Here is a 13886-nt window from a genome sequence, read left to right as displayed (position 1 = left end):
TAAACTCGTTGTTTGGAAGCAAAAATCCAACCAAAACCGAGGATCGTTCTTTTTTCTCGCAACACGTAGCAAGTTCTCAGCAAACAACGATAACACGATAATCTAGCACCGAAATGAAGTTTCATTGCATTTCCCTCCGAGCACGAAAACAGTTTTCCTTTCGGTTATAGGCGGCTAGAGTAATGGGATCACGCGAATACATAATCTATCCCTTCGCCGTTCTAGATAAGAAATAAAAAGAGAATAAAAGGAAACCGGATCGAGTACGAAATTCTGTTCCTTGGCTCGATCGTAAATACATCGACGGATTATCTTTCGAAAGAAATTTGCGACGAAAACTCAAAACAAAGAAAAGTCGAACTTTGTCTTGGAGCATTTCAAATTTTTTACTTTTTTTTTTTATCGAATATTTTAGGTCATGACAGTTTGCCATTTATGACACAGTATCGCAGCTGACCAGTTCTAATTTGATGTCGAGGGACTGCATTATAAGACATAATTTGTATCTTGACTTATCGTCGAATAAAAAATAAATGAAAAATAAATTCGTGTTTCACAAAACGAAAAATTCATCCAAAAGAAAACGTACCCATTGCAGGGATTTTCGCGTAAAAAATTAACGAGGTTTATTCAACTGAACGACATTGCGGAGGCCTAAAAAAGCGCTAGACGTTCAATGGCAGCAATTGAGGAGCTCGTTAGTGCTTCCAAGTAATAAGGGCCAACAATTTCTAGTGTCTACGACAAGAAACAAGCCGATACTAACATTCATCCATGAAGGCATCAATTGCAAAAAACTAAGACTCCCATTCTGACGATCCACTTTTCGCCTGATTCAGTTGCCTTCCCGACTTGTGTGTCTCAGAGCTTCGAGAGCTTCTTTCAATTTCAAGGAAAGAACAAATTAAGATTTAAACGTGTACCGAACGGTGAGATAGCACGGTCATCCCAAAAATCCAAATGCGATGTGAAAACAGGAGAAGAAACGTCAAGGATAGGCGGCGCGATATTACGTCGACTGCATGTTTGGAATAAGCGTACGAGTCACGTAAGCGGATTTTTAGTTTCGCAAGGATGAGCTTGACGTTGCCAGACGCGACGAACAAATTCCTTCGAAAAGCTGATAATCGTGATATAAGAACGATATGCAAGTATTTGCTGCCATGCATTCATACGATTTATATCTACTGTGATATTTAACGGATTTATTAAGATTTGTTAACAAGTTCTTTACAATAACGAATTGGGGCAAAACGTCCATCACGATCATGTTTCCTTTCTTGTATAAAGTGTGTTTATATATTCATGCACATATGATATATATATATTACTATACTACATAAAATATATATATTAGACTGTAGAAATGGAACCTAAATAGAAATTTATTTTATTCACTGGACGTTATAAAGAGTATTATACTTTGGATATTTCATGTATTTTTGTATATTATACGCAGCTTAGTCATTTTTGCATCTTTCAATTCCACATAATTACATAGGGATGCGTAGTCTATTAATAATATAATATATTTTATTAAGTAATATCAAAGTAGAAAATTACATATAAATTAATCTTATTGCGAATATTTGTTTGTTTAAATTTAGATTGTTATGAATAATCACTAATGAAATTCCCTTCATCCTCTAAGTATTATAACTTGTATTTCCTATATTCTGACATATTATATAAATTCTGTACGTCTTAGTTCATTTAAATTTTCAACGCAGGATAGAACGCGATATAAAAACAGATCCAATATTCCAATACATTTCTCAAATGAAAACAGCTTTCAATTCTGGGTTGTCACAACATTCTACTAGTAATAAGAATTCGAGAATGACATTAGCTGGAATGGAATTGATGCACAAAGTTGATGGTATAAAAATATGATGCAATATAATCTTAACTATATATTATACAATCGATAGTATAATCCAACGAAATAGCCAAACTTTATAGCCTGTAAAATTAAAACTAAGAGCTTGAAATTCCGCGTGGATCGTTGAGAATAATACGGTAATTATGTTACCCCCTCGCGGATTTTGCCTGAAATACCATCAACTAAGAACGTAATACGTTCAATCGTCATTTGAGATCTTTATGATCCGCCTTCATCCATATAGATTGTAGCTAATCGATCGAAGAAACTCTCCTTACGATACGCGACAGCTCGTCTCCTGTTAAGACCATTAACTCTCCTTTGATTACGAAAAGAATGATTCGATACGATCATGAATGAACCAAATGACTGTACGAGGATTATTTTCGGAGTTGAATAAGGGATGAAGTTTAGTATTGACACATTCTTCCGGGAAATCTCCGACTTACTTTGCTATTCTTCGAAAAGATCGCAAGAAAACTGAAACTTCGTGCAAGTATGAATTAAATGGAAACTTCAAACCTTTATTATCGAAGATTATTTCAGAATACAAACATACACACAAAAGTTTGAAATTAAATTGTATATTTTAACACCACAACTATCAAATCTAACAAAATAATGCGTTTCACATCTTTTTCAGCAATTACTATTTTTGCAATTACTAGGCCACACTGTCAAATGTATAATATGGCTACACTGTAGATGTAAAATTAACTATAAAAATGCTTTTCTAGATAGGGGAGAGAGAGGATATTTAATTATCATGAAAGGATATCGCAACTCAAAAAGGATTGAAAAACACTAATCGCTTATGACGTTTACGTATTACACGATTAAAGCTAAGACATAAATCTTTGACATAAATTGTCTATTTTGATAGATTCAGCAAGAGGATTATATCTAATTTGCGCGCCCATCCAGCCGCAGCCCAATATCCATCTATAATTTAAAAAGCGAAAGCCGATAATCCACGGTAGAACGATATCCACCCAGTCGACACTTTTTGCGATCGATGACAATTTGACTAGTGCTCGATTTCTCGATTTCACAATTTCCCATTTCAAGTGTACGTCTATCGATAAATATATAATTTAATATTGAGATTCCAAGCTGTCGAAATTTCTTTTCTCGCATCTTCCAAGGTTACCGAAGAAGCTTAGAAGGATAAAACACGACTTCGAGAATGATGAACAAGAAACCACTGGAGAATCCAATGGCGACTAATAAAAATGCTGGAACGAATTGCTGCAAGTGAAGTTCCGTTTTGTATTCTTCATCCTGTGCAGTTTGCGATAACATAGCGCGCAAGTTTTTTTCTAAAGCAATCTGGATCAGAAAATCTAATATTCCAAAATCGATGTATTTATTGATCTCTTCGTTGAGGTGTTCCAAGTACGGGGATCCCTTCCAGGTAGCCAAAGCCAGAGGAAAACTGCATATCACATCTGTGGTTATGGTGTACGCCTGTGTCGTCTCGATAGCATCGCTGCGTGAAGAATTTAACACTATGACCAAGGCAAAAGAGGAATTCGTGCCGTCCAAAAGATCATAATATTGCCTTAGGTACTCATCTTGATCAAATATCACAAATTTTTTTCGCACACTTTCAATAATTTCATCCTGATCAAACATTTCGAACAATCTCGCGAATGCCGCTGTCCCACCGATTTGAAAGGACGATGAGATCAGCTCTTTCATCGTTTCGAGCTTCAAGTCGGACATATTGATCAGTTGATCGGCCAAAGAATCCAGATAAAGTTGCGTGAGAAATAAACCAAAGATGCACCACGCAAGGAAGTGAATTCTAGTTGAAAGTTTGGTGGGCTGACGCGCAGTGGAGACTCCAATTATCAGAGCAAATATATCTAAAAAGGAGAGATCACGAAATAAGAAGATTTTGACGACGCAACCCAATAATATAGATCCTCCTACTGCTGCCCAGACGTACTGCTGAAATGGCTGAACCAGTCCTTTCAGTGACACGTTAGGAACCTTTGGGACTAGCCACACCACTTTCGACGTGTCATACGAGCTCGAGTAATCTATATCCTCGTAAGACTGCTGTAGAATACGACCAATAACGAAGTCGGCGTTAATATCGTTATAGATGTACATTTGCACTTGTTCCGCATAGCTAGTATTATCGTTCCACACGACTTTTTCTCGCTCGATTTCTTGGTCTCTTAACGCTTCCTCTGTCAATGATCCCTCGAACCCCGATAAACGCGTTGAATCATTTCCAACTATCACATATGGAGACTGTTCGAAGTAGGCTACTTTCAAAATACAACCGTTCGTCTTCGGCGCACTGATGTTTTCCAATTTACTCCAAGACTTTCCTTCACATTTGTCCAAGATAACTGGAGGAGATACGGTGCATATTTTGCCGGGTTGAAAAGTGAGGCTACCAGCAGCGAGAACAGAATCACCAACTTTTGCTAGGATGACGACAGTAGAGATTCTTCGGGACCACATCGATTGCATTACAACGTCAGCGTGCTCGAGGAAGCTTTCTTCGTCTTGAAACGAGCTTATTAATATCGTAATAAAAGGACAAGCGCGGTCGCAAGGTTCGAGTATATAATGATTGTCCTCGAGACTGTTAGCGTTCTGCATCAGGACGATCGTGCTCAAGGCAGATTCGTGTGCCTCGAAGTCCAGGTCTACGGTGTGTTTGAAGAATGCGAAAAAATTGTGAAGACTTCTCACGAACAAGTGAAATATGTTCTGGATACTTTCTTCGTTATCTATTGCTACGAAAGAAATCCTATCTGGTCTGTATATGTACTTTTCCAAGAAACTGCTGATGCAAGGTATCGACGTTAAAAATTCTTCTCGTTGATTCTTTTCGTCTAACAGACTTTCAATGATCAATCCTCGATGACCCGATTCATTTTTCTTTTCGTACATTTGAGGTACGACGATGGCCCGCGTAAGATGTAAGAAAGAAAAAACGAAGAGAAGCAGGGTAAAACGGCGAAGGCACGATCGAGAGAGCGACATTCCTGTGATGTTTCCACGAGGACAAAGGCTGTACTGCTCTTTGTGAGTGGTTCACTCGTGAGCAAGCAAGATAATCAAGGACTCGATGTTCTCTGTCAGATACCAATCGCCAAAGCGACCGTGAACTTATTACACAATACACCGTGAAACGATAACGAACTTTGATCAACATACATGGTGAAGACTCATTTTGTCCACGAAACAAAATTTACCTCCCATCGATGTACATGTAATGAGTCGGAGGACCGGTCCCTGGAGCAAGACTATTTTCCGAGTCGAAAATGAAATTCCTCTGTTTGCGTAGCAGTCGCATGTCGCGTCCACGATGCAATAGAGCCTATGCAAATACTTGTAGCGCGCCAGCGATATTCGAAACAACATTTCAGTCATGCAATCATAACGTTAAAAACGCGCACCATGACGTGATCTACTTTCGAGGTCGTATTATTGGACGTGTATTTCCTTGGATCAACAAGGATGCCTACTTTGAACTTCTCGGCCATTACATTTCAAGATAATCTAATATTTTCTAGTCTACCTTCTCTGAGATTATTCTATATCGAAGTTTGAAATCGAAGTCAAACACACATGATTCTATTTGAAAAATGATCGACTTTGAAATTTCCACGCCATCACTCGACTTGTAAAAAAATAATTTGCATCATATGGTGTCCCTCTTTACACCAAACAACTTTTCAAGAAAACACCTTTTTGATAAATTCAATCCCGCACGAGATAATCCAGCACAGCGAGATAAAGAAAACATCTTGTACACTATCCTCCTTTCCAGTAATTTGGAATCATTTAAATACTTATAAAGGATATCATGGTGGATTAAAAATGAGGAAGACAAAACTGTAACGTTCAAGATAATGACTATCTGACTCATCCACATACTTCTTTTCTTTTGCAGAGCCTTCGTGAGGATCCTGTGTGCCTGCTGCCCGGGGCGAGTAAGGCGGCGATATCAGCCGGCATTCAGATGTAAACCAAGTCAAGTGAGTATGAAATATTCATACCTCTCGTACAAATTGCGCCACGTGTACGATTTGCGCGTACAAAATATGTGCCCGTTCGACCAGTTCGTTGTTCCCGTTTTCTACCGGCCCGAAAAACCTATCTACGGAAAACAACCCTGTTGGAGGATACCATAAATTGCGACCGAGTCACGTTCCTCGGTTTTATCTCGGAAAATGCAATGACCGGTCAGTTGTATTCGTATTCGACTCAGCGAAAGCGCCCTCCCCCTTGACATGAGCAGAAAAAGAGGAAGTCAGTTATTTCAAAGCCAGCTATTACATGGCCACGATTACTCTCTCACTTATTAAGAAGAACATTGTTCAAAGTTCCACCGGGCCTGCCAACATTTTGTACATACAATCTAGATAGCCATTCGCTTTGTTGTCTTCACCTATAATTTGTACGAAGCTACAGAATGTCGGAACGATTAGATTTCTTCTCAAAGTCGATACATAACGCTCGACTAAGATAGTTTATCCTTTCCACGAGCAAAATTTCGTTATCATTCCATCTGCTATTCCGGAACCATGACAAAAACATCCAGCTCTCTCATCTGCACGATCCATTAAGCTAGATGGACTGACTTCGAAGATAGAGATCGTCGAGTAATATGAGCTTCCTTCTCGCTGATCGATATCAATGAATTTTCTATGAATGCTTAATTTCAGACCTTCTAAACTATGTCACGATATCACAGCATATCGTGATGAATCATTCATCTTTGTAAAGACACGGAGACTGTGATTTTTCCAAAGATGGAAACAACCTCTATAAGTTTGCTTCGAGTTCCAGAAGAAATTAGGCTTGCTTTCGTGCCATTTTCCCAGCACGTTCAGGCTCGAGGGAGCAACAGGCGAAGACAAATGTCGAATCCTTCGAGACTGTGTTGCAAACCAATTCGCAGGATTTATTAGAACAATAAGCAACCCCAAGGCGAGAGAATGGTATCAAGCCAAGTATAAAGCGGTCAAGGGAATGCGGTAAAGGGCTGTATCGAGTTATATAATCGCATAACGCGGTTTTGAAAGCTCGCCAAGAGGAAGAAATTTATTATTTCGATTGCTAAAGTTTTCATCTCGAGAAGATTCCTGGTCTTCTTTGATAACTCCGTCGGCTTAACCTACGAACAATTTTAAGAACGTCTACGTTCTACTTTGAATAAACGGTTCTTTTTGTATTAGATCGTCCAGTAAGTACGCGCTTTTCATTTCTTCATTACCTAAAAACTTCTAAATTCGATAGCATTCTCATTTTAATATTATTTATTTATTTGTTCATTAACGGTTATAAATCCTTTGGAAATAAATAATAAATTCACAATGTTTTGTAAGAAGCAAGCAATATTACGTCTAATTGTTGTTAGTTCGACTTAATTAGTATTAAATCTACGTACATAATAATACGTTAGTAATATACTCCAAATATATTAAGGTGACGTAACACGTATTTAATTCCAAAATCAAATATGAAAATAATTTTGACATGGAATTGATTGGCAGCGCTATCGAATTTCAACATTAGTTTTCTATAAAAAATGGAAAATGAGACTCATCATGTTTCTAACTCGCAATCTTCATACAGCTCACTAAATCTTTGAAATGCTAATTCACTAGTTTTTAGATTGGTCATCTTGATCGTTCATCGTTCTGTACTCATAAGAATTATTATAGCACGAACTTATCGAAGCACGAACTTATTGAATGAACTAGCTGAAGCCACCTCTTCTTTTCGAAAATCATGCGAGCTATTTCGTGGATTTTCCATATGAACGACAGGCCTCGCTTTTGAAACGGAATTCAAGCGAATATCTCTGTAAACGTATCTATCAACACCGAATATAAATGCGTTTCGAACTGTCAAGGGAAATATCGAAGGCTTGCTGGCCGAGTCCGATGCGTAGGAAAAAATGCGAATACAAAATGAAAAAGATGAAGTTGTTCGATACTATCGTCGAAACATATTGCTTCTCTTTACTTCACGAAACTTCATCCATTCCCACGACGCATCGTGTTTACAGTCTGCGGGCGAAACTTTTCTTGTTTATTAAGTGGAAAAAGTTGCAAGTAGTCAGACGGCGCAGAAAGGAAAGGAAAAATGCCGATGCTCGTTCACGTAACACGTAAACGTAATTTGCACCAGTTAAATTTACTGTTTGCGTTCGATTTCCATATAATATCATGCCGCATTTCGTGTGGCGCTTCCGCTGGTACGGTTGAACAAATATGTAGTTTGCGCGAGTTCAGGTCGTGATATCAGGTCGAAAACTTCCAAGCTTCCAAGCCACTTCGATTAAGTATACGCAACAATGTTCTATTCCTGATATAATTCCTTTGCTAGTTACTTCGTGTACACCCGTTTCCTGAATAGTGGATCTTTATCTACATCGCCTACCTTTATATCGCGTTAGATGAATCTCGAATTCACAGAAAACCTATCAATCGTGCCTTTCTGTTACGTAAATATGCACCGTTTATTCGAAGCAAAGGGTCTGCGCATATTGAGATACAACAGCCTAGGATTTTAGATCGAATATAACTTCATCGGCTCTGATATTCGATCAATTAACCCTGTTCAATGTATAGCGCAGAACGAGTATGCTACTGAGGCAAGGAGAAGGCTGCAAGATGAAAGGGTACGGATGGACATCGAGTCGAGTGTATTAATGTTTTTTCAGAGATTCGCATCGGGAAGGTACTACTCCGCTTATTCGCTCCACCACGTGCGAAGCAGCCGAGAGAGTTCGTGCGAGCAAACCTACATTTAACGATGGGATATCGCCGCGGTGTGGATTGTCGTCAATTGTTGGACACCTCCTCGAAACCTTTCTAGCTTCCTCCTTGTCCTTCCGTTCGTTACCATCGAAGCATCGTCCTCCCTGAGACAAATCCTAACCCAGTAATCGCCCGGAGACACTTGGTACAGAGATTATCGACGAAGGACTCTGTCACCATCCCATATAACATAGTCTCGGTATGTTGATTAGTGAATGGATTTATCGATCACTGACACACATACACACACACACACATACATCACATCTGCTACACGTATACGAGCACTTGCACCAGTAGCACCGTATGCGACGACAGTGCACGTGTTTGGTATGCTTAGGTACACGTAGCACCTCCAACCTATATACGTTTCGAGACATCTGTGCACCCCCGATTACGATTATCCCTAATAGAAAGACATCACAAAGTTTTAACCCTTTTCCCCGGAAGATTCATGCCATACATTTGAAAAATTTTTGGCAAGAGAGTCGAAAAGCGCAACTGGCACGAGGACATTGATAAAAAATGCAGAGATATTATTTAAAGCTTTTGTGTTTCGAGCGGAAATTGTGATGGGATGAAAAAATAAAAACGCAAAAAAAAAAAAGATGCGGAGAGAAAATAGAAGAAATATCACATTGCTCGCAAGGGAATAACATCTGGCTAGTGAACAATGATGGAGTGGCGTTCCTCCAATCGATGCAATGAATGTTGCGCAACTTCTCTGCCACAAAAATACGCGTACATAAATTTTCTATGCGCCGAACATGCTTGGCCGCGGACGAAAGAAGATCCAAATGGCCGATAATTAATGCGACCGTCTGAAAGGACTGGCGTACCCTTCGCGCATGACGCGATTCATTTAATTTATCATCCAATTTGCAGCAAGCGTATTACTGTTCGCTGGCAGACAACGCGTAACAATTCGAAATCAATCACCTAATTCGCTTCAAGTCTCGCGATCGCAGGCGTTCATTTATCAATGCAGCTAAATTAAATTACCCGCACGATGTAATGTAATCGATCTGCCCGAAGTAATAGAGTAAGGACCGTCTCCTCCTGGCTTGGAATTTGCCGTAGGATCGAACGTTTTTTCCATGATGGATCGAAAAGAAAATTCCGATGCGGCGCACATGTTCGATTAACGTGCAATTGCGTTACAGCCTGTAATCGGATCAAATGAAACGCTCTCGTATCATACTACACCGAGAAATAAATAGCATTAACAAGAATTAGAATTTTCGAATAAATCCAATGATTTTAGTAATTCACCGACGAAAACTCAACGGATATATGCTGAAACCTCCATTCAACGGAAATAAATAAATAAACGTAATAGAATATAAACAAAATAAGCCAGGAAAGCAAACAAATGAAAATATGTATAAATAAACGATAAAACTGCAGCAGCCTGCATACGATCGATGGTATCCTCGATTTGAATAAGAAGCGTACGGAATATTTTAAAAAATCATTTTTATATTTTTTAATGAATTTTACCTCGCGTCAGCTATTATAATGAAAACGATCAGTTCCTTCAAGCTGAGCCAATACATTACACTTGCAAACCACTTTGAAACTCGAACGCATCTATTCGCCGCATTAATCCTGTTTTCTAGCTGCAATCACGATCGCGTTTACGATTCATCTCCGCTACTTCATTTTGCGAGCGAACGTTCCCAGAGCTTCAAGCCACCCTTGTGAAATTCGCCCTTATCTTATTTCGTTAGACGCGGAGCACCAGCTTGCATACACCCATTCTCTCTCCAGATTTTACATACCTCCATAAAACGTCGACGAAACGCGGCACCGCGTGTTACTACGACTCGTCGAACTTTCCAGTTGGGAAACTTACAGCTGCAGGTTGACCCTGTATTAGCTGCTGCGAACAAAAGTCGGAAGTCGAGTTTCACTTTTTTCTGTTGTATTAGAATCAATAATCACCAAAAGCATACATATACACAACGGCTTTCTAACATCTCTCAACTGTTTTACGTCCTCTTTAATCGCTCTGAGCACTTCGTTATAAACATAATAGAGAGAGCTACAAAGATGACTAGGCAAAGAAATGCGGATCTGATTGGTTATTTCTGATAGATTCGACACACTCGCAAAGATAATTATGATTATTGGCCGAGAATATCACATGTACGAATAAAACAATATGTACAGCAACGCGTGACGATAAGCAATAGAGACCAGTTAGTACCCTAGTCATCTTTCCAGCTTTGTCTCCATTAGTTTATCACTTCTTGCTCAATATCTTAATTTAAATAATTATCATTACTCCAATCACTTTAAATACGTATTACGATTACAGTCGATAGTAAGTGATAGTACGTGACGAACAAGCGACGTGCTGAAGAGGTTAAACTACTTCCAGAGAGGAACACGATCTAAACGAACGAGTTAATCCTGCTGACTAGTTTCCGAAAACATCGAAACCGATAGCCATCTAGTTCGGTTTAACCGCGAGATTGGCGCATCTCGGGTCAGTGAATTAGCCCAATTCCCTGGGAAACTTTACAATATGTCAGGCAAACGTGACACGGCTGTGCCGTTTCTCATGAACGAGGGTTGAAGGAATGTATAACGGGTACGAACTGCAAATGTCGGCATGAAAGTCCCGAAAAGCAAGGGGACATGAATTACGAGCAGTGTCTGTCGCCGGAAGAGATATAAATGTCGGAAACGGGCGGAGCTGTCCATCCCTTGCCGGCCCACTCCATAACCTTCGAGATCGCCATTTTCCAAATAACAATTTAGAAAAAGAATAATAAATCACCGAGGCGATCTACGGATCCTCATCAATCGCTCGACGCCCGATTGCCCTGGACATCTTGTTCAACGTTGACTTTACGGCATGCCGTATTTTCGCGTCGATATCTTTCCTTTCGCGATTTTTATTGCCATCCCGGAGAGAAAAAAAGGAAACGAGGCGTCGCTACTGGGATTATCGGCGTCGGCCAGCAAAGTTCACTCGAAGGAACTTACGACACAGAACATGGCAATTTAACGGAAACGAAAAATAGAATAACGCTTTGCTCGATTTTCAAGTAGAAAAGGGATGATTTATTCCAATAGCCAAAAGGAGGTTTATCGTGTTGAATGTTGGTCAGTCACGCTGTCTATGCTGTTATACGATATAAATATATATACATATTTCTAGCGGAATTCACGATTGAAAATCGCTCGCGCGTATGTCCGGTACGGTTATACATATACATATGTATATTGTATATAGTAACATTACTATTCGAACACTTTACCCTAGGAAACTCTTATATCCATATTGTGTTGCAGGAAATGAAAAATTACATTATTACTGTGATGTAGCATGAGTGTCACGATTAAATTGGTCTTTGAAATTAATTTGAAAATTAGTCAAAGCTGTACTGTATATTAGTCAAAGTATGTATGTCTATCATAATACAAATTCAACGATGGCTAGGATACCACGATTTTTTTTCACGTGAACTCAATAGAAATAGAAAATCGAGAAAAGTTTAAATCTCGAGGTTCTCTCATTCAGAATTAGACGATCCTAGCTTGGCTACTCGTAACTACTCCAACTACTACTGCTACTCTAATTAACGTGTCACGAAATTCTTCGACATCGATGTATTTGTCCCTCTCCTTTTCTCATCGATTGAACCTCGACGAATGGAAGTCTGGCGCAAAAGTCACGGTCTAGATCGGAACATCTCGCATAAAGATCATATTTCGGTCATGTTGCTTCGATTGGCTAATTAAAACACATCTATCCCGCATTTTAATTACGTTTCCCCATTATTCACGATGAATTTTTCCCGTAACGCGTGTCGTAACGGGCGTCGGAATATGAGTAGAATTACCGAGGCCAGGACGTTTGATTTTAATTAAATTCCTTTATTGTACCGGTTTAAATATCGACTTGCATACTTTTTCGAAAACTCTTGGTCAAACGTTTCGTGCTTCGACGGTCTCGTGCTTGAATCATCGATCCGTCTGCCGTTAATTAACTAATTTCTCTAAGACCGACACGATAGAGAAATAAAGACAAGATATGTATATTGACAAGATAGAACTCGGAAGGCTCCTCGCGAGCTGATGTAGGCACGAAACGCGCTTTTAATCGAATTGCATTGTCCGGAAATAAGCACGAAGTCAACGACGACAACTTGGCTCGGTCGAGATTCGACGCGGCATTGTAATCACGAAAATGAACCGTCGAGAGGCGGTGAAAATTCGTGACGTTGCATTTTGTACAATTTAACACCTACAGGCCAGGTTTTTGATTGTCTCTCTCTCGCTTTCGGCTATAAATTCAATCACGCGAAATCTCGATTTCTATCCGTGTGCGCGAAAGGGAAATGGACAGGAACATGTAACACCGTTAGCACTCCATTTGAAATAGCTTTTTTTTATACATTCCCAGCTCGTGTTCATATTTGTAAATTTTTCTCCTTTTTCCCGTGTTACTATCCCTTCAAAATGAAAGAACAATCACAACAAACCCTGAGATTCGATATTCGTTAACTAAACGATTTAATAAACTAATTGCCATCCATACGCCTTCCTCAAGTTCAGTAACGCGATCGATCGTGACCAACGTAAAAAGAAGCACAAAAACGTCGAGCTTTACTGCTGGTTATACCGATAAAGTACCTTAGCAGAGGAAAGTATCGTGAAAAAACAGAGAAACGATCCCGCGACCGATTGTAACCAGATCTGGGTGGAAGTTGACCTAGATACTTTTAGTTTCGTTAAATCGCCAGGGGATGAAAGACGGAACTATAAAACCCAGAGAAAAAGCTGAGAAGAAACAGGAAACCGATCCGGCCAGTCCTCCGGAGATTTCAAGGTTTGATAAGATAAACGAGGAAACTTTTGCGTTGACACACTAGTCACCCCTCGAGATCAAACGAATGAAACATCATTGCGAAGATGAATTTCTTGTGTCGCGCTGAGATTCCAATTATCCTCTCTTCGGTAGACAACTACCAGCTCGACTGTTCTCAAGAAGCACGATCTAAAAGCAACAGTGCACCTCGTAAAAAGAGTATCAAAGAAGCTATTAACAAGTCATGGCGATCTTCAGATTTCTACAGATCTTCCTCAAGATCTTCAAATTCATACAAATTTTTCTCAAGATTTATCTTGAAGAAAATCTTCAAGATCAAGATAACTAGAGAACACGATATTACATGTAAAAATAACAGGATGAA

At 39.4% G+C, this 13886-nt stretch overlaps 2 protein-coding genes across 4 annotated transcripts in view; one reads left to right on the top strand and one right to left on the bottom strand.

Moving 5' to 3' along the window:
• The window catches only part of LOC132912047 (dopamine receptor 2), a 79103-nt gene that overhangs the window by 61491 nt on the left and 3726 nt on the right, over nt 1-13886 (top strand). For 2 of the 3 annotated variants that reach the window (XM_060969155.1, XM_060969156.1), the window contains one exon: nt 5802-5886. In XM_060969155.1, the coding sequence (XP_060825138.1) occupies nt 5802-5886 (85 nt within the window). Of the gene's footprint in view, nt 1-5801; nt 5887-8582; nt 8879-13886 lie in introns of all 3 variants that reach the window. The other variant, XR_009659140.1, reaches the window with a different exon arrangement.
• LOC132912046 (uncharacterized) lies at nt 1680-5555 on the bottom strand. The gene has a single exon (XM_060969153.1). The coding sequence runs from the start codon at nt 4886-4888 to the stop codon at nt 3029-3031; it is 1860 nt and encodes a 619-aa protein (XP_060825136.1). The 5' UTR covers nt 4889-5555; the 3' UTR covers nt 1680-3028.

This window comes from Bombus pascuorum, chromosome 11, assembly GCF_905332965.1.
Source record: "Bombus pascuorum chromosome 11, iyBomPasc1.1, whole genome shotgun sequence".
Classification (NCBI taxonomy): domain Eukaryota; kingdom Metazoa; phylum Arthropoda; class Insecta; order Hymenoptera; family Apidae; genus Bombus; species Bombus pascuorum.
This window is presented reverse-complemented; position numbering and strand designations above follow the sequence as displayed.

Bases quoted from the DNA above. Each gene is read 5' to 3' on its own strand.
- LOC132912046 (XM_060969153.1), bottom strand. From the start codon at position 4,888: ATGTCGCTCTCTCGATCGTGCCTTCGCCGTTTTACCCTGCTTCTCTTC.